This window comes from Narcine bancroftii, chromosome 14, assembly GCF_036971445.1.
Source record: "Narcine bancroftii isolate sNarBan1 chromosome 14, sNarBan1.hap1, whole genome shotgun sequence".
NCBI classification, from domain to species: Eukaryota; Metazoa; Chordata; class Chondrichthyes; order Torpediniformes; family Narcinidae; genus Narcine; species Narcine bancroftii.
The window spans coordinates 13,978,712-14,006,187 of record NC_091482.1 but is presented as its reverse complement, the minus strand read 5'-3'; the positions used below and the strand labels follow the sequence as shown (position 1 = coordinate 14,006,187).

Below are 27,476 nucleotides of genomic sequence, written 5' to 3'. Positions count from 1 at the left end.
CTATCAATGACTCGAATGATGAATAGGTTTTAATCCCTATAAACTGCAGACATGTTGCTGGCCCATTTCCAAGGCTAAACTGCCTTTATGGGAATTCTCAGAGGAGGAGTTACAGGTACAGGGGCAGGCCAGCCAAACAATATATTCATATTAGACAGTACTAGCAGTTACACAGTGGTTCCACCACAGAACCTAAGTGGGTTAAATAAAATATGATGGCACATGTGGATTGCACAAAGAAAAACCATGCAAAATATTGTCTGTTATTGAAAGAACAGTGGCTATACATTTTCTGCAGAATAAACTGATTTTATTTCAAAAAACTGCAGTAGAAAACATAATCAATTAACAAGATAAGTGTATGTTTTCTTCCTGAGAGTTATGAGTGATAACTCTGAGTTAAATCAGGAATTCGCCTGACTCAGAGTAAATAACGTGATGGCAGCTAGTAAGTTTTATTTGCTGAAGCAACAAAATGTTATTTTGGTGTACATTCTTGAACATCACGTGAAGATTAAAAGTTAGCAGAAACGCTCCAAGCTTCCTGTCGCCTGCCATTTTAATTTTCTATCTACTTCTTTCTATCTATCGCCTCCTGCACTTACACAATGAACAAAGTTTTCCATAGTGTCATATAATAGCTGTTGAAACATAATATTAACAGCTTTCTGTAACTCACTGGTAAATCTCTATCTGAAGCAGAACATCCAGGTCATCCAAAAATTGGGTCAATATTTCTCTCTCCATTTCCACAACCTCACCGACAAGGCAGGTCATGTAGCCTTACATGTTTCAACTTTTACATTTCTTTGTCTATCTTTTGTTGCTAATTAAAGGCAACATATAACGCTGGAGAAATAATAATGGGAGACAAGGAGATAGCAGAAGAACTAACTGAGTATTTTGCATCAGTTTTCACTGTTGAAGACATTCACAGTGTGCCAGATATCCAGGGGTATCAGGGAAAGGAAATGAGTGCAATTACTATGTCAATGGGAGAAGCTGCACAGAACTCTTGATGGTCTAAGGATGGATAGGTCTCCTGGACCAGATGGATTGCACCTTCAGGTTCTGGAAGAAGCAGCAGTAGAGATTGTGGAGGTATTAATAATGATCTATTAGAAATTAATAGATTCTGGCATGGTTCCAGAGGACTGGAAAATTCCAAATGTCATCCCACTATTCAAGAAGGGAGAGAGGCAGCAAAAAGGAAATCATAGACCAGTTAGTCTGACATCAGTGGTTGGGAAGATGTTGGAGTTGATTGACAAGGATGAGGTTATGGAGTGCAGGCACAAGACAAGATAGGCCAAAGCCAGCATGGTTTCCTTAAGGGAGAATCTTGCTTGACAAACCTATTGGAATTCTTTAAAGAAGTGACAAGCAGGCTGGATAAAGGAGATGCAGTGGAATGTTGTATATTTAGATTTTCAGAAGGCCTTTAACAATGTGTCGCAACATGAAGCTACTTAACAAGATAAGAGCCCAGGGTAAAACAGGAAACATACTTGCATGGGTACAGCATTGGCTGATTGGCAGAAAGCAAAGATCATATTCTGGTCAATGTTGGGGCCACTTCTTTTTATGTTGTACATGTATGATTTAGATGATGGAATGAATGGGTTTGTAGCAAAATTTGTAGATTAAATTAAGGTAAGTAAGGAGCAGGCAGTGTTGAGGAATGAGGGGGGCTGCAGAAACACCTAGGCTGACAGTGATGTGGCAAATGAAATACAATGTCGAAAAGTGTTTGGCTTGCGCTTTGGTAGAAAAAAATAAACAGGCAGACTATTTTTGAAATAGGGAAAAAATTGGAAAGGGACCTGGGAGTCCTTGTCTAGGATAACCTGAAAGTAAATTTGAAGGTTGAGTCGGTTGTGAAGAAGGTAAATGCAATGCTGGCATTTATTTCAAGAGAAATAAAATATGAGCAAGGATGTGATGTGAGGCTTTATAAGGCACTGGTGAGGCCTCACTTGGAGTATTGTGAACAGTTTTGGGCTCCTCATTTAAGAAAGGGTGCACTGACACTGGAGAGGGTTCAGAGGAAGTTCACAAATATTATTCTAGGAATGGAAGGGTTATCATATGAGAAGCATTTGACAGATCTTGGCCTTTAGGAGAATGAGGAATGGATCTCATTAAAACATTTCTCACGTTGAAAGGCATAGACAGAGTAGATGTAGAAAGCCTAACTTTCATACCATGGAAACAAGATGGTACAACTTCAGGAGTGAAGGATGTCCACTTAGAACAGAGATGTGGATAAATTTCTTTTGCCATAGGTGGTAAATCTGTGAAATTTGTTGCCATAGGAGGCGTGGAGGCCAAGACACTGGGTGTATATAAGGAGGGAGATTGATAGGTTCTTGATTAGGCAGGGCATTAAAGATTATGGGGAGTGGGGCTGAGTGGGAAAATGGATCAGCTCATGATTGAATGGCAAGGCAGACTCGATGGGCTGAATAGCATATTTCTGCTCCTATGTCTTATGGCAATTATACTAGACAATGACTTAACCTAATAACTGTATTTCTTTATTCATTGCAATTTGATAAAACAAATCAAATAATCACAATATGCTTCAAACAAGAGTTATTAACTCTTTGGTTACACAACTCTTTAGTACTGTATATTTCGGCCGATGTCGAGTCATGAAACCCCCCAAAAAAATCTCTCAAATAATGGAGGTCAACTTGTACGCTGGACATACCATATATTTCAGTGTATAAGTCAACTGGCAGTAGATCAAGCCCACTTTTTTTTTAAGCCTCATTTTAATGGTTTTATATTGGCGTATAAGTCAACCCCCATTTTTCAGGCTGTCCGGCAACAACCCAAAATTTTTAAAAACACCCCAATCTTAACTAACAAAGCTGTAGATTAATTAGGTAAAAAAAACTTGGCCTACCAGGCAGGAACTGCGACAGCCCATGAAGCTGGAGCAGCAACATCGTGCTCCCGGTGGTAGCAGAAGCCTTGGCCTTCCAGCTGGAGTGGCAATATTGTGCTCCTGGTGGGAGCAGAAGCCTCGGCCTTCCAGCTGGAGTGGCAATATTGTGCTCCTGGTGGGAGCAGGAACCTCGGCCTACCAGGCAGGAGTGGCGACAGCGACCTCAGGGTCCCAGGTAAGAGCGATCATGGCAACGCCCAGCAGAGAGCAGCAGCGCCAGCGGAGGAGAGGTGCTTCCAGCATCGACATATGCCAAAATGACATCAATCTGGCTTTTTTTTCGGTGAACTTAAGGTCTTAAAAGTATATCTGGCCTATAAGTTGACACCACCCCTCCCCCCCACCTTTTTTCTGAGAAATTTTTTAGGGTTTCACTTGACATACGTCAAAATATACAGTAGTTTTTCCACCTTCCAGAAAACACTACTGTATTTAGATATTACCCATTCTAGATGAACCTGGTCAGGGTTTGATGGGGTGAATTCTTCTGATTCGGGGATTTTTCTGCAGTTGCTGATCTCCAGAGTTCCTGCTCTTTTGATATGTTTTTCATTCCTCCTAGACAGTGCATTGATCTTTTTCCCAATTAAATACCCATACATCCACTACTTGTATCTTTAAATGCTTCATAATTGCCTCTGGCCTACAGTAACCAGAGTTGAAGCTTTTACATTTACCTGAGTCACCCTGGTGCACTGTATCCCAAAAGATTTGTGCACAATAGAATATTCTTATGTTTTCCTGTGTTCAGGATAGTACACTTTTCTCAGGACTGTAAAGCTTCCCAGAATGCTGTTTCAGCTATTGTTCCATCTCCGACATTATCAGATGCCCAAATGTCAATCTGACCCCAGGTCACCCAGTCCCACTTCATACTTACCAGGCCCTTTGTTTCCAATTCTTCTACTTACATTTTTCTCTCACTTTAGATAATTTGCTTATTCTTTCACTTTGTTTGAGATCTACCCTTTTGCCTGTCGTCATTTTGCTCCAGCGTTCTATTTCTGGAGACAATTTTTGCACTGCCTTGCCTGCTGTCATGTCTCACAACCTCATGATTAACATAAGGATGCAAAAAAAAACAATTTTTTTCAACCTGGATAGGCAAGGACTTTAAAGGGTGGACCTTATAGAGTTCTATAAAATCATGATAAGGAAACACTCATAGACTTTTTTCCTGGGTGGAGGTACTGGTTAACTAAAACTAGAGGGCATAGATTTAAGGAGAGAGAGGAAAAAATAAATCAAAGTGATCTGAGGATCACACGAAGGTGCTAGGCACATGGAATGTGCTGCCCAAGGAATTGGTAGAAGTGGTGTTAAAAGACTTTTAACATTTAAGACTTTTGGACAGGTGCATTGACAGAAAGGGTTTAGAGGGATATGGGCTCTATGCATACGATTTAATTAGCTTGGGTAGACAACATGGCCACCAAAGACAAGTTGGGTCATAGGGTCTGTTTCTGTGCTGTAAAACTCAATGACACAACACAAAATTTCCCCTGATCTTCTGATGCTGGGTCTCAACCTAAAATGCCGGCTCTTTCCCTCCACAGACCATCACTGACCTCTGAGTACAGACAGGATTGAGAACAAAAACCCATGGGCTATAGATCTCCAATCTCCCACACAGAATAATTCTGGTTTTTTTAATTCTCAAGAACTTTAAAAAGAACAATTAAAATCTCTGCATTTTTCTATTGGTAATTATTTGCACACTCCCTCTTCCTAGTTTATATTAAAAATGATATAAAACTTGTGAAAAGTGGTCATAGATTTCTTTTATAGTGATAGAGAGGAAGTCACGATTTTTTTTCTTGGATGGTCTTGCATGGAAGACTTCATCATTGGAGCAGATGCGACAGAGATTGAGGAATTGCAAGAAAGGAATGGAATCCTTAATCCTTTAAGGTGGATATGCGGGCGAGGGACCGGGTTGATGACAGTAGAGGGGAAGCCACGATTTTTTCTTGGATGGTCTTGCATGGAAGGCCTCATCATTGGAGCAGATCCGATGAAGATTGAGGAATTGCAAGAAAGGAAGGGAATCCTTAAACCTTTTGTGTTGGATATGCGGGCGAGGGGCCAGTTTGATGACAGTCGAGGGGAAGCCACGTTTTTTAGGTCATCTTGGGTGATCTTATATGACTGACCTCGTCCAGATAGCAGAAAGGAGGAACTGCAACAAAGGAATAGACTCCTTTGGAGGATATGTGGGCAAGGGGAGGGGTTATGTGGGCAAGGGGGGGGTTATGTGGGCAAGGGGATATGTGGGCAAGGGGATATGTGGGCAAGGGGATATGTGGGCAAGGCGATATGTGGGCAAGGGGATATGTGGGCAAGGGGATATGTGGACAAGGAGAGGGGATATGTGGGCAAGGGGAGGGGTTATGTGGGCAAGGGGGCAGATATGTGGGCAAGGGGGCAGATATGTGGGCAAGGGGGCAGATATGTGGGCAAGGGGGATGTGGGGAAGGGGGATATGTGGGCAAGGGGAGAGTTTCTGTAGCAACACAGGGGAAGCCACGTTTTTGGATGAACGGGAACATCATGAATGGTCTCGCATTTATTTGACAGGAGATATGTGGGCTTGGACCGAGTTGATGGTAGCAGAGGTGAAGGAGAAGAAGAAGGAGGGCGACATCTCCGATTACCTTGCAGGAAAGATTTCTTTGATGGGGGGGGGGATGGGATAAATTAGCGACCAATTTAATGAGATCCCAGGAGCGTCCAACTGCCCATTTGCCCCCCCACCCCCCACCCACCAATCAAGTCGCGATCCTCTCGCAGACAAAGCTTCCCGCCGGCGCAGCTGGCCGAAGGGCACTTCCGTTTCCGGTCGCTGCCGCCCTGTCGGTGCGGAAGGTGCCCTGAAAGTTGCAGGGGATCAGTCCTCCTTCACGACGAAGGGCGCCATGGCGGCGGGTAAGGAGCTTCTGTCTGGGCTGGCGGTCCCCGGGGGCCGTGGCGGTGACCGGTGTCTGTCGCCTCAGCCCGACCCAATGCTGAGTCGGGGTTAAAGGACCAACATTTACTGTGATTTTTCTTTTTTTTTGTTGAGTTTAACATCCAGGCATTAATCCAGAACTGACAAATACATCATAATTCATTTGTAAGCACGCTCAAGAAAAGGGGAAAAAAGTAAATAAAACTACATCAATAATTGCTTATAATACTTCAAAAACTCTGAGAGTTATTTTTGGGGAAGAAATCTCTGCTGGGATGGACAAAGGGGGAGGCTGTGGATGTGGTGTATCTGGATTTTCAGAAGGCTTTCCATAAAGTGCTGCATGTGAGGCTGTTTAAGAAGGGGGGGGGGCCCCAGGGACGATATTTGATTGGATAGGAAATGAGGGGACCCTGTTCACGATGGCGGTGTTGGTCTCGGGGCCGCGGCTGTTAACATTTTAGATTGGATTGCGGATTGAATGGTTTCGCGGCCGAATTTAGGAAGTGTTGAAGAAGCTGAAAAGTTGCAGAAAGATATAGATGTCTTCGGTGACTGGGGTTAAAAAAAATGGCAGATGAGATGCAATGTTGAGAAATGTACAGTTGTACATTTTGGCAGTGGAAATAAATGGGCAGAGCCCTATTTGGATGGGGAGAAAATTCAAACCTCGTCAGTGCAAAGAGGCCTGGGCATCCTAGTGCAGGGAAACCTAAAGTTAATGACCAGGTTGGATCGGTAGTAAAGAAGGCAAATGTTATGTTGCCGTTCATTTCAAAAGGGATAGTGTATAAGAGTAAAGCGGTGTTGATGAGGCACTGGTGAGACCTCATTGGAGTACTGTGTACAGTTTTGGCTCCCTTAGAAAGGATGCGATGTTGTTGGAGAGAGTGCAGAGGAGGTTTACTTGGATGATTCCTGGAAATGCGAGAGCTAATTTATGAGGAATATTTGGCAGCTTTTGGATTGTATTCATTGGAGTAGAGAAGAATGAGAGGGGATCTTGTCGAAACATTTTGAATTTGGAAACGTTTTGACAGTTGATGATGATAAGATGTTGTGGGTGGATCAAGGACAAGAGGGCACAGTCTTAAAATTAGAAGTTAGCCATTTAAATCAGAGATGAGAAAAAACTTGTTTCGCCAGAGGGTTGTGGATTTGTGGAACTCCATTGACGCATACAGCAGTGGAGCCCCGATCATTGGGAGAGTTTAAGCCTGAGATTGAGAAGTATCTAATTGGTCGGGGTATCAGGGTATATGGGGAAAAGGCTGGCAACTGGAACTAGATGTGAGTATAGTTCATCTTAGGGTAGAGTCGTGGAACAGACTCAGTGGGCCAACTGGCCTTTATCTTGTGATCTTGTGAATTGAAATGATCTATGCAACCATGTTAAACCCATTTGCAGAAATAATTTGTATGAAGAAAAGAAAAACTCAAACTAACTCTAATCAAGATTACCTTGTTAATTAATTTTTAAAAAATAAATAATGTGGAACCACTGGTGATTTCCCCCCCCCCCCCCCCCCACCGAGAGAACAGACAATGAACCACCGGAACAGACAATAATTGTTAATTCTTCCAACTAAAAAATTTTTTTTAAGAAACGGCCCCACATTTTCTTAAATTGAAACATTTTAGATTTAATATTACATTTTATTTTCTCTAAACTTTAAGAGGACATTACTGTGTATGAGTTGAGGATGAATTATAATTTTTCTAAAGGCATCCTGTATGCTTATGGGCACCCCATTGTTAACCTCGGATAATCTGGAATTAAAACTAAGTTGAACGAGGTAGGAAAGGAATATGAAACATTCATGCTGACGTGGATTCATCCTGTTTGGGAATTGACTACTGGATCAAGTATGACCTTTTTTTCTGGGTAATTAGTTGTTTGCTGACTGGTGAACCCTGCGCTCCACCAGGGTTAGTTCCAATTGAACACGATTCAACACCTGGCTCATGATTCTTGCAAGGGCCCTTTAATAACTTGCTGCGGAAAACATTGATCAATGACAAGGCTATGGGTCAGATACTCTACCTTTAAGCACAAACCTCAGAATTGCCTATTATACTGAGCGAGGACTGCTAAGTTTTGTACTTGAATGTTATTTGTTTATTCTAAAATTTCTTACTGATGATCAACACTTGCCACATTCACAAAGGGAAAATAGCAACTGGAAATCAGGAAAATGGTCATAACCTCAGATGTTATATTCATGAAGCTATCTATACGAATAAATAAGGATTGTTTTGTACATATTAGAGTTGAATGGTTAGTGTGAGCAGTTCTTTTGGTCATTCAGCATTCTGTTCCTGTGGGAATCTTAAATTATACAATCCTCATGGATTAGAGCTGCTAGAATTTAATGGAAATCTACCATTGCACAGCATAAAATTTGATTTTTTTGCCTTATTGTATTCAATTTCAGACTTGCTATTTTTGTGATCTATTTTTACATTCATTATCTAATTATAAACGAGCTAAGTTATTGGAAGGATACTGTTACGAGCCCAAAAGACCCCAAAACCCAGCAGCAATAGACATTCACCAAGACAGGTAGTTACTTAATAAAAGTTGTTTTTAATTATCTTGAAACATGGAAACAGAAATAAACTTTAACTTATCTCTATACTTAACTAACCCAAATTAACCCCCTTCTAATTCTCAGCGCATGTGTACAATGTGTGTAAATTTAAGAAAAGTTCTTTGGTTCACAGTTCAATCTCACTTCTCCTTCCAAGTTCTCTGGTTGTAGGCAATTCTTATACTGTGCACAGAATTTAACATGTATAAAGTTCACCAGGCTTTGGTACTCGAAAGGTAAATGTTTACCGCTCAGGAAGGTTCTTGTAGGGTTTGCAGAGAGAGATATTTGTTGTTCCAGGATGTCCACAACTGAGGTACCACCATTTGTCACCTCAGTGTCTCGATGATGAAACTTTCCCCATCAGGGTTCTCCAGATGGTAACCTCCTTCTTTCAGGCTACTACAGAGTTCCTTTCTGTTTCACTTATTTCAAGAGAAACATCAAACCGCTGGCACTTTCAGCCATCCACTGCTTTGGAGCTTTTCTGTTTCCAATCACCTTTTCCTGGCTTGTTTCAGCTGTGACTGTTCAGTCTCTTTCAGTGACACACACACTGGCTGAGAGAGCTTGTTGAGTTTGTTTTTTTCTCTCTCTCTCTCTCCAACTGAGACTGCTAGAAAGCCCATGTGACTCTCTCACTTGCAAACCACCCCCCCCACCATCTTCTTCAGCAAACAACAGGAGTTGTCCTTCTGCTCCCATCTGTGGTCTTAGATAAACAAAACCCAGGAGTGACCTTTCTGTCAGCACTTTTTAGGTACTTGCAAACAACCAGTTTGTCTCCTCCAAGACAATGGTTTATTCATTTCATGACGTCATTTCAATTAGCACCTACTTGTGAAATCTTCTCCATAGTTTTTGATTCTCCATAATGTTCCTAAATATGAATTCTTCAGTATTTCAAATAAGATCTGTTTTAAAATGTGTGTGTGTATGTAACCCACTAATCTTACCAAATTCCTCCCAATATTCATTACAATACCATCAAAGCCACTTCTGGAAAAGTACTCCAAGTTTGCTGGATGAAATTGAACCTGCACTGGTGCCCTCTCCTTGGCTAAATATGCAGAAAAATAACAAAGGAGGTGAAGAATGGATGGGTAGAAGAAGGGCAATGTTTCGACAGGGTATGATCAATGAGTCAGTGTGGTAGTTAGAATCAGAGGATGTTTCTTTGTCTCCTTTATTTGTTGCAAAAAGCAAGGCCATGGGGACATGCCCAGAAGGTCAGACTATACTAGTGGAGAGAGAAAAACTGAGGCAACATCTCCATTTGATGAAAGACAGAAGTGACCAGTTCTGATATAAACACAGAAAATGTGATAATTCAGTTTTGAGTGTAGAAGAATGCATTGTGTCCAGGGAGAAGATGAGGTGATTTTTCTCAAGCTTGAGTTAGGACTTGTAATGGTACAGAAGGGAGTGGAATGGAAAATAAAGTGGCATGAAAATGTAACAATCTGTCCAAACAATACTTGAGGAGCAAAACCTCACCGTCTAGGCAAGTTGGATCTTTTCAGACTTGGTATTGAATTCTCACATCATCACAAGACAAAATATAGGAGCAGAGGTAGGCCCATTGACTCATCAAGTCTCCTCCACCAATCTTTCATAAGCTAATCCATTCTCCGACCCAGCCCCACTGTCCTCTCCCTGTAACCCTTGGTGCCTTGACTAATTAAATACTTGTCAATCTCCGCTTGAGCTGCATTGCCACCTACGCTGCCAAGCACCTTCTCCACATCTGTGGAAAGGTCCACAGTTTCCACATTAGCTTCATCAGCCAGTTTGCAACATCAAGTGCATGAAAGTCCTCTTTGATCCTGAGGTCTTAGAGGAGGAAGAGGGTTTAGAGACAGAATGTCATCAGATAAACATGACTCAGATAAACATGGTGGTGTTGGCTAGGTTTGGAAGGAAGATGAAATGAATATCTGCAAGGCATAAGCTCAGATTTTACTTTTGATTCTTTTTTAAGGACTATGCCAAGAGAAGGTGGCAACTTTCACCAAAACGTTCAAGGCCGTGCCACATTACACCTTTGCCCAGAACGTGGCGACCAGTGGTGACCTTCTACAGGCTTACCTCCATAGACAGACTATTCAGGCAACATCACAAGTTTTCAAGCATGCCATCCCTGCAGAAGGAAAGCCAGTTACCAACCAAAAAAATTCAGGTAAATGTCAATGTGAAGAACTCTTCTGAAACAAAGTGAAATATTTATTTATTTTTGAAATATCTTGATTGAGTTTGATTTTAAAAAAAAAACATATACACATGGGATGAAATAGAAGAAAAGACAAATAACTTGTACTTCTCAAATAATATCTTAAACATACAAGTATAAATTCTCAATCAAACTCATTTTCAAAATATCTGAAAAGGTAAAAAAGGAAAACAGATTAAAATAAAAAGGACCCCCCCCCCCCCCCATTAATCAAACTCCTCCATGGATAATCTGCATATTTAATATGCATAGGAAATGAAAGATGACATTCAGAAACTTAAACAAGGTAAAATATTTATGTCATGAACCATGTATGATCATCCATAATATATAATTTACACCATAGAATTCTTTTCAGGTAAGTTTTGGATCATTTGTGGATTCTTGGGTTCATTAAGATTACTATGTGGGAAACAATTCCATGGTTGCTCTATCAGTTTACTATATGGTATTAGACATTTGCTAGTTAACAAAAAAACTTTTCAATATTGGAATAAAATGTTGGAAAAAAATTCAGCCGGTTAGATAGCAATCTGTGGGTAGAGAAATAGTTTGCATTAAAATAGGAACACAATGCTGGAGAAATTGAGCAGGTCAAACAGTGCACTTTATATAGCAAAGATAAAGATGCATAACGAACATTTCAGGCTTGAGCCCTTCAACAAGGTATGAAAAAAATATAGACAGGCCTCCACACAAAATGGTGGGGGGGGTGGGAGGTGCAGTGGAGAAACACTGGCCCAAAGGCAGGAGGTAATAGGTAGATGGAGTTGGGGGGAGGGCACACCAGCAAGCAGGGGGTGGAGGGATGGCTCTGTGAATGGAGAGGGAAGTGGGTAGAGAGCTGGAGGGAAAGGGGAGGTAGAACGGAGAGTAGGCAAGTGGAAATCGGAGAAGTCTATGTTAATGCCATCTGGTTGGAGAACGCCCAGATGAAAAATTAAGTGTTGTTCCTCCAATTTAAAGGGTGAAGGGTGTGGGGGGAGGGGGGGGGGGGAGGTCTTGGGTTAGTACATGAGGCCCTGGACTGACATGTCAGCATGGAAGTGGGGTGTGGAATTGGGGTGGTTGGCCACTGTGAGATCCCTGTCATTGATATGGAGAGAGAGTGGGTGCTTGGTGAAGCGATTTCCCCAGTCTGCATCCAGTCTCTCCAATGTAGATAAGGCCACAGTGGGAGCACCGGATGCAGTAGATAATCCCACAGATACACAAATGAAGTGTTGCTTCACTTGAAAGGACTTTTTGGGGCCCCAAATAGTGGTGAGGGAGGAGATATGGGTGCAAATGTGGCACTTCCTGCAGCTGCAGGGGAAGGTGCCAAGTGAGCGATTGGTGGGAAGGGATAAGTGGATGAGGGAGTCATGGAGAGAATGGTCCCTATGGAAGGCAGAGGGGGAGGAAAGGGGAAAGTGAGTCTAGGGGTGGGATCCAGTTGTAGGTGGCGGAAATTACAGAGGATAATGTGTGGAATGCGAAAGGTGATGGATGAGGACAAGGGGAACTCTATGTTTGTTATATCTGAGGGCAGAGGGGCCCAGGGCAGTTGTGCGGGAAATGGAGGAGATGCTGTTAATGGTGATTGCATCATGGAGACGGGCTGGAGGAACTGTGTAAGAGGCCAACCAAGAATCAAGTTTATAGACAGTTGGAAGCTCTGTCACCCTGTGGTGCAATGCAAAGCAAAGATGGAACAGCTGAACAGTGGGGGGGGGGGGGGGGGGGGGACTGGAGAACCCAGAGGAAATCCAGGCGGACTTTGGGAGAATGTACAAACTCCTTACAGACAGTGCGGGATTCTTGATCACTTTCGCCGTAACAGCATTGAGCTAGCTGCTATGCTAATGAGAAAATACCAGCCTACTGCACTTCACTATAAAATATTTCTCCCCAGTTTGCACTTTGGATGAAATATTACAAATGCCCAAACTAATATTGGGAATGGTCATTGCATTTTGTTGCTCAAGCCTGACTTTATTCCTCCTTTTGAAACTTCACGTGTCAATTATGACAATGCAAATATTCATTAATAAAAAGACTGATCCGATTCGGATGTGTTTATTGAAGTTTGAATTGCCTGATTCTTTTAAATTGAAATTTATCCAAACTTGCACTTGTGATTTTTTTTTTCCATAACAAGTCCAAGACAAACTTGTTTGTTGGTGGCTCTTGTCCCTTTTAATCCAAATGTAGGCACTGGGCTCTGAAACTTTTCTCTGGAGTTGATAACTTTTGCTGGTTTTCATCAAATGACATATTTTGTAAATGAAATCTCAAAAGGAGAACAAACATCTCTTAATGCCTAACACACACATGCCAGCATATTTTAGTAGAGTGAAGCTTGCATGCTCTTGAATTCATCTGAACCTAATTTTTTATTTTGGGGGAAAAATTTGGAGGTTTTTCATTTAATCAGGGGATTCAAATAAAAAGGTAAATGGCAAGTTAGTCATCTTTGTTCATCCGTTATCCATACTGTGGTCTCACAAGACATCGTTGTTCAAGCAAGAGTAAAAGAAACTTTTACACTTGTGAAAGAGTGAGGTTGCAATAATAGTTATGGAAGTGTGCTCCTCCATCAGAATCAATAATAACAATGCTGTTCAAGCAAGAGTAAAAGAAACTTTTACACTTGTGAAAGAGTGAGGTTGCAATAATAGTTATGGAAGTGTGCTCCTCCATCAGAATCAATAATAACAATGCCTATAGACTAGCTTTGGCTTTACTGAAAAATCTTTCTCTATTGTAATTGCAACATTTTTTGATGGTCCCCATTTTACCTGTGAGATCTTGTGGTCTGTTTCATCCCCACTGGGCCACAGACCATCCCTCCCACAAACCAATAACATCTGATGAATTGAACATTTTGAATGTCATACACTGCCTCCTTAAAGCAAATGATAAACAAGAACATGCAGCGTTGTCGAATCACAGAGCCACTCAATACAGAGCAGGCCCTTTGGCCCAACTTGTCCCTGCTGACCAAGTTGGCATTCTGGGCTAGTCCCATTTGTCTGGATTTAGTTCATGTCTTCTTAAACCCAGGAATTGTGTGCTTGTTGCCATTGTGATTTTGTAAATTAATCTTCCATAAAACACTAATTATTCACATAATATTTGTCTCTGTTAAATTGTTTTCAGGGCAGTGCTGGATTTTTTCCTGCCTCAATGTGATGCGTCTTCCATTGATGAAGAAATTTAATATTGAGGAATGTGAGCTCAGCCAACCATACTTATTCTATTGGGATAAGGTAATATGGAAACATTTTCAGCCTCTGAAAGATGTATTATTACAATGTCATGAAAGTGGGGCCATATTAATTTAGTTAAATATTTGAAATGCATATTGGTGTCATTTGCTAGAATACTTGGGGAGGGGGGGAGGTGGGTTAATGCAGTAACATTTATACTGAGATGAAGATTATTGTTAAATATGGTCAAATGATTTGCTTTTGATGTGTTTGTTTAATGTTAAATTGTAAGTATAAACTGATCATGATGCTGAATGGAGACTTGTAGGGTCATAGGCAACTTGGATTTTTTGACCTACCAGGTGTCAGCTGACTATCAAACAACAATAATCTTGTATTAATCCCATTCATTATTCTTCTCATGTTTTTATTACCCTCCTCCCAGATACATACTACCACTCACCTGCAGACTAGGGACAATTCACATTGACCAATTAGCTCATCACCTGCAGACTAGGCACAATTCACATTGACCAATTAGCTCATCACCTGCAGACTAGGCACAATTCACATTGACCAATTAGCTCATCACCTGCAGACTAGGCACAATTCACATTGACCAATTAGCTCATCACCTGCAGACTAGGCACAATTCACATTGACCAATTAGCTCATCACCTGCAGACTAGGCACAATTCACATTGACCAATTAGCTCATCACCTGCAGACTAGGCACAATTCACATTGACCAATTAGCTCATCACCTGCAGACTAGGCACAATTCACATTGACCAATTAGCTCATCACCTGCAGACTAGGCACAATTCACATTGACCAATTAGCTCATCAAGCCCCACATCCATTGCAGACACTTATGTGAGGTGCTGCTTCAAAAAGGTAGCCAACATGAAGGATTGCCATCACACTGGTCACAACCTCTTCCTGCCATTACCTTCAGGAAGAAGATAGAGAAACCTGAAGTCCAGCGCTTCTAGATTCAAGGACATTTTTTTTCCAACAGCTATCAGGCTATTTCACCAGCTTTGAACAATGACTGGAGACTCGTGCAGAGTCCTTAACCATTCCGTGTTGATGTAAATGCACAGGCCATCGCCATGGGCTTTTCCACACAGAGCAGCAGCTCTGTCAGCCTGAAATAAAGTGAGCCCATCCAGCTGAATGGTGGTGTCCAGGACCCTGTCGCTGAGCCATATTTCTGTGAAGACCTCCGGAGTCGGATGTCATCCATTTTGTTCCCCAGGGAGCAGATGTTAGCGAGCAGAATGGACGGGAGAGCTGGGCAGCAGGGGTTCGCCTTCGGCCTAGCACAGACCCCTGCTTGCTTACCGCGCTTCCTCCACCTCGTGCATTGCTTTCGACAGGTACATGGATGGGAGAGGGATGGAGGGCTATGGGCTGGGTGCAGGTAAATGGGACTAGGCAAAAAAAAATGGTTCGGCACAGTCCAGATGAGCCAAGGTGGCCTGTATCTGTGCTGTAATTGTTCTATGTTTCTTGAATCTCCCTTTACTGCCCTCTTCATAAACTATTCTGACACCATAATAAGGCCTATCTACACCACTGAAACACTTTTCTTTCACTGAGTTACTGTGAATGTTTATTGTCTATCTACAATAAAAACCCTCTGGTATGTGGCATCTAAGAAGATTGGTAGATGCCAAATAAGTGAATCTTCTGGTTGCTTGAGATTGTGTATATTAGTGAACTAGCAGCATGGCACGTCAATTTTAAACATGTATTTTTCACCTATCTATTTTCCCTTTTTTCGCCAGTTGCTTAAGACAGCTGGTTGCTTGAATTCTTGAATTATTGCATCTTATTTATTTATATCTCAATACATTAATTTAATGTGTACTATTGGAGTTGTGTTTTCTCACAGTACTTGTTTGACTGCAGCAAGAAAGAATTTCTGTGTATATGTACATTATGTGTATGACATTATCATTACCTTTAAGATGGGTGGGTCGAGGAGGAGAGCCCAGAACAAACCCATGAGTCATGGGGCAAACCTTCAAGGTTTGCTCAGATAGACCCAAGACCAAGACTGGACCCAGGTCTCTGGTGCTGTGAGATAGTGACTTTGCTATTGATGCCTCTATGCTGCCCTGCCTTCTAGTTACAAATGTTGATTTTACAAGATGCACCTTACTTGAAGTTCTCCAAGCCCATTCTAACAACTTGGCTTGCTCTTCTTGGGGTGCAATTAATTTGGGCTTTCTTTAAATGCATTACAACTTCTCTCTTTTATGGGGGGAGCCTGTTTCAAACAAAAGCAGATCTTGTAAGTTCTTGAAAGAATTGCAAACAAACAACACCAACAGAACCAGGGTTCGAATCAGGTGCTGTCCATAAGGAGGTTCTCCCTGTGTCTTCATGGTTTACCTCTGGGGACTCCGGTTTCCTCCCACCCTTCAAACCGTATGGGGGTTGTAGGTTAATTAGGTGGCATGGGCTTATTACCGTGATGTATGCATGTTTTTTTTAAAATATTTGCCCTAATTTGTAAGTGCTGTCAGCCCGCTACCAACAAACTGGATGTTGTTTGAGAAACAGTCCACTGTAATCTAGAATTCAAGCAACCAACAACCTCAAGTAACTGGCAAAAAAATTCTTGAGGAAAATTAATAAATAAATAGATAGATAAATAGTTTGAATAAGAATAAATAAAAATTTGAATAAAAGTTTTAAATTGTAAAATTAAATTTTCTCTGAAGTAACACATAGTGTAGATGGGAGCAAATATTCAGCCAGTGGAGGGAGGGCCTTAGTCATGTTTTGATCGTAGCAACTGTTTGAATAAAATGGTGTCATCCAGGATAAAGGGCTGATTGCTGCCATTTGCCATTAGGGTGTCTTCTTATCCCTGCTTTGTAAGAGTCTTTATTTTTATTAGCATATTGTTAAGTATTAGTAAGGCTTTATCTGTAAACTTAAGGGAGGGGTTAATTTTGATGTTATTGTTAGTCTTTCAGGTGGCTCTATTGAGGGGGAGATGGTTAAATGTTTTCAAAGAGTGTGTCTAAAAATTTAATAAAATATATTCCTGCAAGTGAATTTTGTTCAGTGTAGGTAAAGTATTTTTGTCTTTTAAATTGTTTATTCTTAATGCAGGCATTAGCGAGGCATTGTTAGAGTTCAGTCTCAAGGAACTGAAAAACTCACTTATCTGGCATCTACCAATTCCCGTAGGAGTTGGATACCAGCGGTTTTACTGTAGTTTAAAACACAGAAATTAAAAAAATGTAATCACTTGAGGTATCATGCCCCAAGTCATGTCCTTGATCAATTTGGAAACCTGTGATACCGATGCTTTTGAATGAGTACGTATTTTTTTCTCAGCTTGAACGTTGTTACTATTACTTGAATGCATTCATTGAGATTGCTCAAAGAACCGGCAAGGAAAAAGAGTCCTTCGATGGTCGACTGACGCAGTTTCTGCTTGCAAATCCTTTGAATGATGGAGGCCAGTGGGATATGCTTGTAAACCTCATTGGTAGGATTTTTTTTCGTATACAATTATATTTAAAATTGTGAAATGTTACTCCAATTGCAGGACATCTAGGGCAGTGAACAGTGCCTTCAGCTGAGTTAATCACAATCAAATTGTGTGATTCTGTTGATAATGTCCTCTGATTGCACGTGCATTCGAAACGTGGGTTAATTGGGTGTAAATTGGGCCGTGTAGACTTGTCAGCTGAAATGGCCTGTTGTACTGTGCTGTATGTCTAAACTAAAAATCAAAAAAAAATTAAGGTGCCACCTAATGAAACGGTATTCTCCAGTTGTCAATATAAAACACACAACCAGATATTACACACATACAAACAATACACCATGCAGGACAAGTATTCGTATAAATAAATGTTTCGTAAATAGTAGAGTTTTGGATGATCAGTGTGAGCAGTTCCTTTGGTCATTCAGCATTCTCATTGCCTGTGGGAAGAAGCATTTCCTCAGCCAGGTGGTGCTGGCTCTAATACTCCTGTACCTCTTTCCCAATGGAAGCAGCTGAAAGATGCTGTGTATGGGGTTGAAGGGGTCCTCAATGATGTTGCGCACCATCTTCAGACAATCCCGGTAGATCGCATTGATGGGAGACTCTCTACCAATCTTGTGGACCTGTGGTCTGATCTCCAATCCATTTCTCAGCACCCACATGATTCTCTCACTCACATGATTCTCCTACCAATAACAAGTATAATTTACAACATTCAATTAGCTTGAAGATTAACACATGTTTCTGATCTGGTACGAAACCAGAGCATATTGAATCAAACTGCCACATTCACAGGGAAAGTGCACGTTTTGAGGAAGGCAACATCAAAGAGCAGAATCCCAAGCTGGAGCTGTGAGATAACAGCACTGCGCCCTGTGAACGTGGTAAAATAATCCTCACACCAATTTCTTTTTAAATTTGGTACAAGTTGAAAATTATCCATCAAATAGCTTCAATTTTTTTTGTAGCTTCAGTTAGCATATACAAAACTGGTAATATAAAAAAGCAAGCAGTTTTAAAAATATATTTTGGAATGTTAAAAGTAAGTTTTCTGCCTTGCAGAAAAATATGGAATTATGCCTAAGAAGTGTTTTCCCGAATCTCATAGTTCAGAAGCCAGTAGAGCCATGAATGATGTTCTGAATCACAAGGTATGAATGTGGCAATACAGCCATTTTAGTTTCTACATATTTGCTTAAAAAAATGTATTTTTATTGATGCCATTTAAAAACTGCTGGAGGAATTCAGTAGGTAGAGCAGCATCAGTGGGTGAATAAGAATATTTTCTGGCTGCACAAGTCAAGATCTTTAAGGGATCGTTTAATGGACTGTTTCTTCATCATTGACTGATCTAAATCCTGGAACTTCACTTCCAACTTCACAATTCACGAGAAGCACTGCACTGATTCAAGGTGTCTCATCTCAGTAGTGGGGAATGGCAATAAATGTTGATGTTACCACTGTTGGCCTTATTGTGAAAAGTGAATTTTAAATCAAAAACTTTGGGGAAGAAGTTAACGGAAGCACTGACATCATTCAAATAGAAGAGATCCTGAAGATGGCTGAAGAGTGAGGGGGAAAAAAAATCGGGTTGAGGGCTGGACTGACCATAGATAATGGATGATATGTTCACCTTCATTTAAACCATTGTTTACCTTTGCTATCACACTGCTAATTCATTTTACTTCTTTTGCTGCCTAGATGCGCGAATATTGTTGCTACCTGAGAAAGTTGGTCGAGAAAGGGTTGTCTCAGGAGGAACTCTCGGCTGAAGTGGATAACATGTTTGAGCAAGTGAGCTTTTATTGGTACTTTTTTTTTGATTAAAAATAAAGATATATAAAAGATTTTGTATAAAGCAAAAACAAAGAAAAACCCTAACACTACCCCCTTCTATTCCCCCCCCCCCCATCTCTTTATTAAATATCTTTTTGTACACTGTCAGAGCTCATAATTTATATTAACCTCAGGATTCAGGAAGAGATCACTTGAATTTAGCAGCATTATTAAAGTTGAGCCACCAACATAGTTCAAATATAATCGCCATATGTTAAGTAACATGTTTCTTAAATTGGTTATTTTTTTCCATTGGTATGCAACTATCTGTCTCTGCTTTCCACCTCGCCCTGTCCAACTTCCATGTGACTGCAATACACTTTTTATCCACTGCTGGTGCAATTTTAACAAATAAAATTTGGAACTCTGTAAGATTATTACTTGTATCTATAAAGTTGCCTAACAAATAAAGTTCTGGATCACCTGGGAAGATTGCCCTTGTTATTCTTATTAATATTTCAGAAATGTCTTGCCAAAAAGGATCTAACCTTCACACATGACCAGGTTGAGTGAAAGAATGTTTTACATGTGAAATAGAAGAAGGAACACGATTCTGATATTTCTGTCTTCTGTTTGTGCAACTTCTTTGGAGTGAGATGTAGCTGGTGTGTAAAAATAAATATATTTATTTATATTTGTATAGCCAACCCATATCTCACATTAATAGTTGAGGTTAGACCTGAATTGTTCTGATATTGCAACACCCAAGTTGCAAACCAGGTTTAATACTTTCTAAATGAAGAGTAAAATACATTCTGGTAATAAATTTGGGTATATGTTACCCATCCAAAGCATTTGTTCCATTTCACTAACTCCCAGAGGTGTCAATGCCTGTCCCATTGTTCCCTCAAGAAAGTTTTCAGTTGAAGAAAACATTAAAAAGTTCAATTTTGTTCAAATAACATTAAATCACCATTTTAATAACAGTCCACTATAAAACGTATACCCCTTTTGTAACCATATATTTAGAATTCTGTTACCTATATTTAACAGTACATTGTTATATAATGGAGCTCTTAGCTAAATACCCACTTTTCTCCTGATATATTCATTGATTTCCTGCCTTATTTTTTAATCATGTGTACTAAAATAGGGTTATTTGTCCTTTTTATTGATTTTAATGCTCCATTTGTAAATAAATTCTTTAGCTATTGCTTCATTCATAGAAGGTAGCCCCATATAAACCCAGCTTGGTGAATTCCCTTTTTAAAAAAAAAAGGATGCTGAAAATCTTGACTTGTGCAGCCAGATAATATTTTTTAAAGTCTGGAAGTCTCAAGTTTATAATCCCAGGTTAGTTTTTCCACACAATTCTGGGCACTTTGTTATTCTGTAGGAGTTGTCTTACTTAAGAATTTTTTAAAAAATTGTTAAATAATTAGCTAAAGCTATAAGTAGTGATTGGAACAAGTATCGGAGTCTTGGCATCACTTTCATTTTTACACAACTCACTCTTCCTATTAGTGTTATCGGCAAGTCTTTCCATTTTTGTAAAGCCTGTTCTATTTTACTAAGCTGGGGAACATAATTAAGCTTTTACAGATTTTATAAATTGTTGTCTGTTATTACTCCCAAATATTTAATCCTGTTTTCCAATTAAACCTATTGCCTCTCTTATATCTGTCGTAATCATGGTTTGTTAAGGGCATTATTTCACTGTCTGATAATTGCTATTGCATCAGTGTTCTTACCGTTGTAGAACTTGATGTCTTTGGAGTTTAGAGATACAGCACGGTACTAGGTCTTTCCGGCCCACACCACCCAAATATACCCTTGAATTTGAGGAGGTATTTGCAGCTAAATTAGATTTGAATTTAATACACAAATGTGCTGGAGAAACTAGTGTTGAAAAACTTGAGGCAGCAAGGTTTGCCATTGCACTTTTCATGATGTACATGACTGAGCCACATATAAATATCAGAAACAGTAATGTCAGTCTCTTATTCTTGTATCCCAAACTGTGCATGTCATTGTGTTAACAAGCTGGTTGTTTTTCCAGTGTTTGTTGTTATTTCTTCATTACCTGAGCAATGTCACCATGTAACGTGTGCTGCAGAATTATGACTTTCACTCCATAATTAAATGGTAATTTTTTTCTGGAGAGTGGATTAGTATGTATCTAGAATTTTGTCCTTCTCATTCAGAAGAGCCAATTGTAATAGGATTAACACATTATACGCCATTTTCCAAATTCATTCCTGTATTGTTATTCCAATTACACTTTGACTTATTCTTTAGCTTCTGCCAAGATGATTTGGAGTCATTTTGCTGCTGGTAGCTTTCAGAGAAACTTAAATGCAGCTTTCTCAGGACACTATCATACACATGTACAACTTTTTAACCCCCCAAGTTATTTGTGTCATGGTGTATTATGGTCTGAACTTGTATAGCATCCAAAGCATAAAAGGGATTACAGCAACAATCTGTAAACCTGAACGGTTGAAAATGGATAGTGCTTCAGAATGGGTAGACTATTACTTGTGATATGCCTCTTTGGCACAAAATGTAATGCACTTCTAAAATATCGTTTAATATCGATCTGCATGATCCAATAGGCTATCTATTCATGTTTGGATAGATGTCTGTTGTGAGAGGATATTTTGGTCAGAGGAGGTTAATGATGGGCAGAAATGAGGGAAGTGGTGAACTGGTGTGGTTGTCTGTAGACAGAACAATCTTGGAATGGTTTCAAGTTTAGCAAGTAAATAGAAGGAGGCCAGTATTGTAGAACAATCGAGCCAAGAGATAAAACACGGGGTAACAATTTCAACAGTAGATGTATGGAGTTGTATGATATGGAAGTGAAAGTTGATGCCCTTGAGGATGGCAAGAATATGTGATTTGAAGCCAACCCCCTGGCCTGTTAGGACACCAATTTGTAATGAGTTTGGTTCAATAGCAGATCATTGTCAAAATCAGATGATGGCTTAGAAACTGGATTTGTGAGAAGGGCCACAATTTGATTGGAGAAAACTGTTCTCCATCCTTGAAAGATGACTTGAAGGCAGAAGAGGGGATGGGAAGAGAGTGTCAGTGTGTACATGGAAACTGATATTATTTTTGGACAACAGGCCTGTAGTACCTGTATCTGAATGAATTTAAAAATTAGAAATTTTTCAGAACTAACCAGGAGGTGGCACTGTAGGACAGTGCTGTTCAATTGTATAAAAGGAAAAAAAATCTTGCAGGAAAAGAAATATTTATGACGATTCATGATCTTTCCTTATTTGCACATCATGGGAATGAGGAGATGTGGAGCAAAGGCAAGCCAAAACACAACTCCATCATAATTTAATTGAACTGCAGTCCAATGTTGAAAGGTTCTTTTGTATTTAATTTTTAGCAGTTCACTCCTTACCGAGAGACGAGACCTATGTTCAATATTTCATGTGCAATCTCATTAGGGCCAAAGATAATTAAGAAGATGTCTTTACTCAAATTTATCCATCTTTAATCTCTCACCATTTAAAACACACACTATGTTACTATTGATCAAAGTGACCGACTGACCTTGCGTTTTTATAAATTGTATTCCAACTGCTATCTCCTTGCCTGTTCAGGTAACCTTTCTGCATCTCCCTGAAACCACTCTTGGCAAGTCGTTGAGCAATTTTCCAAAGGATTCAGGAGAATAATTGAAAGTTAGCAGTTTTTAATTGCAGGTACCAAACATTTAGTTTCATTTATGAAGGCAACACATGTTGAGTGGTCCAGCAATCGATGCCCAGATACCTACCACTTCCTCTGACAACTTTCCATAAATCTTCTACCCTCTCTGGGGAAAAAGTTGCCCCTCGGCTCCCCTTTAAATTTTTCCTGTTATCTTAAACCTCTAGTTTTAAATTTTTCTATTCTGGGGGGGGGGGGGGGGGGGGAGAATTGTGACCATTCATTTAATCTATGCCCTTCCTGACTTTATAATCCATTACACAGTTACCCCTCAGCCTCTGATGGCCCAAGGAAAACCCTTAGCCTATTAAGTCTCCTTGTAGCTCAAGCTCTCTAGTCCCAATAACATCTTTGTGTTTTCTTTACCTTTGTAATCATTGAACTGGTCATGCGTGCTGTAGGTTTGCATGAATTTGATGACCATATGTAAAACCTAATTGTTAATTCAAGTAATCAATAAAAAGTGTGTGATGTTTAGTCTAGGGCTAACCTACATTAGATCTATGGGGCAGAGACTTTGTGCATAAAATCCTAATATCCTGACTGGTTGGGGATTGGGTCAGTCCTAATTTTTTTGATTTTCCAAATTCTTGGGCAGTACTTTTCAAATTCAAATTTAAGGAGAATTAAAAAAAAAAGATGAACAGGTAAATAATGATCTTTTATTAATGAAATATTTTATTGTATAAAATGCAACGTACACACAAACATTTATTTATTCATTTCTGTGACTTCTTTACATCTGTGGTGCTTAAACATATGTACACAAAAGCCCGCTACATTTAAAAAGTTTAAGAGTTTTCGAGAATTCTCAATGGTCTGGATGTCCGACATCTGAATTTTTGGACTTTTACTCTATTTTAATTAAGAAGTACCAAACCAGTCGATAATTAAACATTGGCCAATTACATTTATAGCAGAGGCCGCATTAGCAACTGCTTTTGTGTTGGACCAGACAATCTCCCAAGTTTCAGCATTTATCAAATTGACAGGTCATCATTTTTCAGGTTAATGACAAAAGCAGATATAAATATTTTGCTCAATGGTCATTTAAATCCTTTTTTTTGATTGATGGAAAGGTCATTTTTGAAAGGTGAATTATTTCAACCGAACCAAATTATTCCTGCTGAATCTACAAATACACCAGCCATCTTTATGAACATCTGGTAAAACTGATCCATTTAGCATCAGCTAGTTTTATGCTGGTGTTGTTATTGAAAGCCATTTTATGTAGGATTTTGACCATAATTATTTCAAAAGTAGTGTTTTTACCTATTTATCTCAGTAGCATTCCAAGTTCAGTTTCCAGGACAGAACCTGGTTGTGTGTTTCCCTTCAATGTCAATGTACAAAATGTTGTTAATCTGGCAAGCTCAAGTCTTTGAAGCTGGGCTGGTAAAATTTTCCGACTAATTATTCCTCAAATTCAATTTCAGTTCGCCCATTTAAAAAAAAAAAATATTGTGCAGCATTGTAATATTTTCCAGTGAACCTATTATGTTTAAAGTGAGCACAGGAAATTGGGCTCGAAATGTTTCTAGGAGTTGGGAAAAACAGGATCTCATTACCATTGCTCATTACTAAGCCTTGGAGATTTCTGCATTGTCAAAAAACACATTGCCAGAGTTTTATTGCAGGTCTCCTGGATTGTGCACATTCATTTCAACCACATTATAAAGTCATGCCACTTTATGAGCAAGTTGGAGGGGGGAGGGGTTGGTAGGTGTTGATGACCTTCCAGCAGTGGCATCCCTGTTCAAACAAATGATCTTTAACATCAGCCTAAAATTTTAATTTTATTATTTTCAAGGCTTGAGTTATACTAAGTTGAAGGCTTGCCTTTGTTACTGTTGAGAGGTGCTATTCCACACTCCTGTGCTCTGCACCTGGACTTGCCATTGATTCCAAGGCTGTCCCATAAGTTGCTTGACTGAGAGGGAACGTGCATCACATCTGGACCCTCCGCTGGTGTGGATCCATTGAGAGACAAATATAGACAAGTGATATTTTTGGGGGGTTTAATTTTTATTTCACTGCATATGTTTTTAATTAAGTCCTTGAATATGGTTAAATTTCAATTTTTTTTCCAGCTCTCTTCAACTGGCTCTGATCAGTAAGTAATCAGTGTTGCCCATTGACTACATCAGTGCTTCCATAGATCTAGTCACCTCTCATGACTGGCTCATGGAACATCAAAGCTGTAATGCCAACTGGACCTAGAGCAGCCATAAATCTTTAGTACAGCTGTGGAGCAGCCAGAAGATGTAATCCACCCTGGAGTCTGTCATTTAAAAGAAAAATGTTTTCCAACATGCAATGGATCCACCAGTAAGTGGAAAGTGAGCTCATGCTGAGAAACTGCATCCGGTGGGTGCATGTTACTATTTTCAGCCTCATTTCACTCTGCATTTTTATACAGCAGAAGAACTCCAAAGATTTTCACAGACCAAGCACCATCTGTGTTTTTATTCAAAGATACTAAACTTAAATCCTAATAGCCCAGCACTTGGGCTTAAATGGACCATATCAGGTTTCTTTCATTAGCTCCTGGATACAGAAAAGAACCAACACTATCACCATTTTCAAATTGTATGGTGTTGAAGTTTTATTTTGTAATTGGCCATTTGCTAATTTCCAAGGATGTAAAATTATTGCTTTTATTTTAGAGGGGCATGTCTTTGCTTTTGTTTGAGAGCATCTGTGTAGCTTCTTATATACAGGTATTCCCTGACTTATGACTAATTGGGGCCGAAAGATCAGTTGTTATCTTGAAATGGATGTAAGTCAGAATTTTGTCCACGGCCGTGGAGTATCAGTCTCAAAGAAAACTTTTTTTTAATCAAATGTTATATTCGGACAAACTGTAACAGGGATACAGGGCATAAGAGCCAAAATTGTGAACTGATTCGTGCACTTAACTCTCGTGCATGCGCCAGTCGAACTCCAATACACAAACGCACTGCGCTTGTGCCAACCGAAGACTTGCGCATCTGCACAGGAATCAAGATGGCTGTGCCTAGCCTATGGACTCCGGGATGCCGACTAACAAAGTAAGTATGCATATTTTAGCTCTTGCATGTCCTGTATCCCTGTTATAATTTGTCAAATACAACATAAATTTGGTCGTATGTATGGATGGACGTAAGTTGCATAGATTGCAAGTTGGGGAGTACCTGTAGTAGGATGTAATGGGGCCATACTGCTGCTTAACTTTGCTGCTTCTTCAGCCCCAATCCATGCCAACACTGTCAACCTCTCATCTATACAGTGCTATTCATATTTATTGCCAGTCTTTAGTTATAATGCACAGTTAATGTTACATTATACAATATTTATCCATGGAATACAGGTGGCATTTGGCAGGGCATGAGAATGTGGTGAGCTTGTTTTAAGAAAAATATGTATTGGTCTACTTTGGAGGTTATTAAGGTTTCATCATGCAGGCATGTGTTGAGACACGTAATAAGGATTGGCCCTGACAGAAACATTTCATCTTAAGAGTAAATTATACATTTGTTTTTTATATAAAAAAAAAGTTAGCTTTAGATGGACATATTGCACCAATGTATTATATGGAGTCTGGTAGCAGGGTGGCTATGCAAGTTGATTCAGGAAATCACTGGTACATTCAATGTAACAGTGTTGGAAGTGGTTCTCAATCCTTTTTCACTCACAGTCCATCTTAACTATTTCCTACCATGGACTTCCAATAACAAACTCAGACCACTGGTGGGGAAAGAGAGAAGTGGCAATCCCAATGAGATTTTTGTTTCGCTGGGAAAATGTTTTGAGGATTTTTTTCAGGTAGACCTAATTTACAGGTGTTACACAAAGGTTCTGCCTCTTTCCTGCTCACTTCCTGTTATAGGACACTAACACTATGGACTAGCAAAACAAACCGTGTGGACCATCAGTTGAGAAACACTACAAAACAGAATACTCTCTGATCTTTTTGGCCACGATTATTCCTTCATCAAACAATCTGAAAATTATCACCTTGCTGTTTGAAGGAACTTGCTAGATGGAAATGATCTGTCTTGTTTCCACTGCAGTTGTTACATTTCAAAATAATCACTGGGTGTTAGCCACTTTTGTATAATGTGTATCTAGAATAGAAATAATATTTCGTGAATCAGGAATGCTCTCCCAGTTATTACTGTTTTGATAAGTAGAAGGTAGAGAGTAAACATTATCATCCTCAAACGGGGGAGGCAGGGCCTCCTGTCCATAAAATGCAAAGTGTATCCTACATAGCTAATTATCACCCATAGGGCTGTGGTGTGTTTGTGAATGTTCCCCAGCTTTATGGAAATGCAAATGTATAAGCCACTAGCCATTTGAACAGATGTTGTGTGTTCCACTGATGATGTTTTCATAATTCAACAGATCACAATATGAACTGGTTCCTATTTTAATTTTATTTTTAAATCAGCAGGTGTATTTTCTTAACTCTTCATTTCCTGAATTTTTTACACAATGGCAAGAATTGGGATTGAAATTCTTGTTCGACAGCACAACCTAATCTGCTCCAGTCACACTATG

General features: G+C 39.8%; 1 protein-coding gene across 1 annotated transcript in view; it reads left to right on the top strand.

Moving 5' to 3' along the window:
- The first annotated feature begins 5,787 nt into the window (after window positions 1-5,787).
- blmh (bleomycin hydrolase) overlaps window positions 5,788-27,476 on the top strand; it is a 59,614-nt gene continuing 37,925 nt past the window's right edge. Inside the window, exons 1-6 of the mRNA XM_069911041.1 lie at window positions 5,788-5,878; window positions 10,473-10,670; window positions 13,863-13,972; window positions 17,273-17,426; window positions 18,492-18,580; window positions 19,131-19,223. Coding sequence (XP_069767142.1) covers window positions 5,869-5,878; window positions 10,473-10,670; window positions 13,863-13,972; window positions 17,273-17,426; window positions 18,492-18,580; window positions 19,131-19,223 — 654 coding nt within the window. The 5' untranslated portion in view covers window positions 5,788-5,868. The remainder of the gene's footprint in view (window positions 5,879-10,472; window positions 10,671-13,862; window positions 13,973-17,272; window positions 17,427-18,491; window positions 18,581-19,130; window positions 19,224-27,476) is intronic.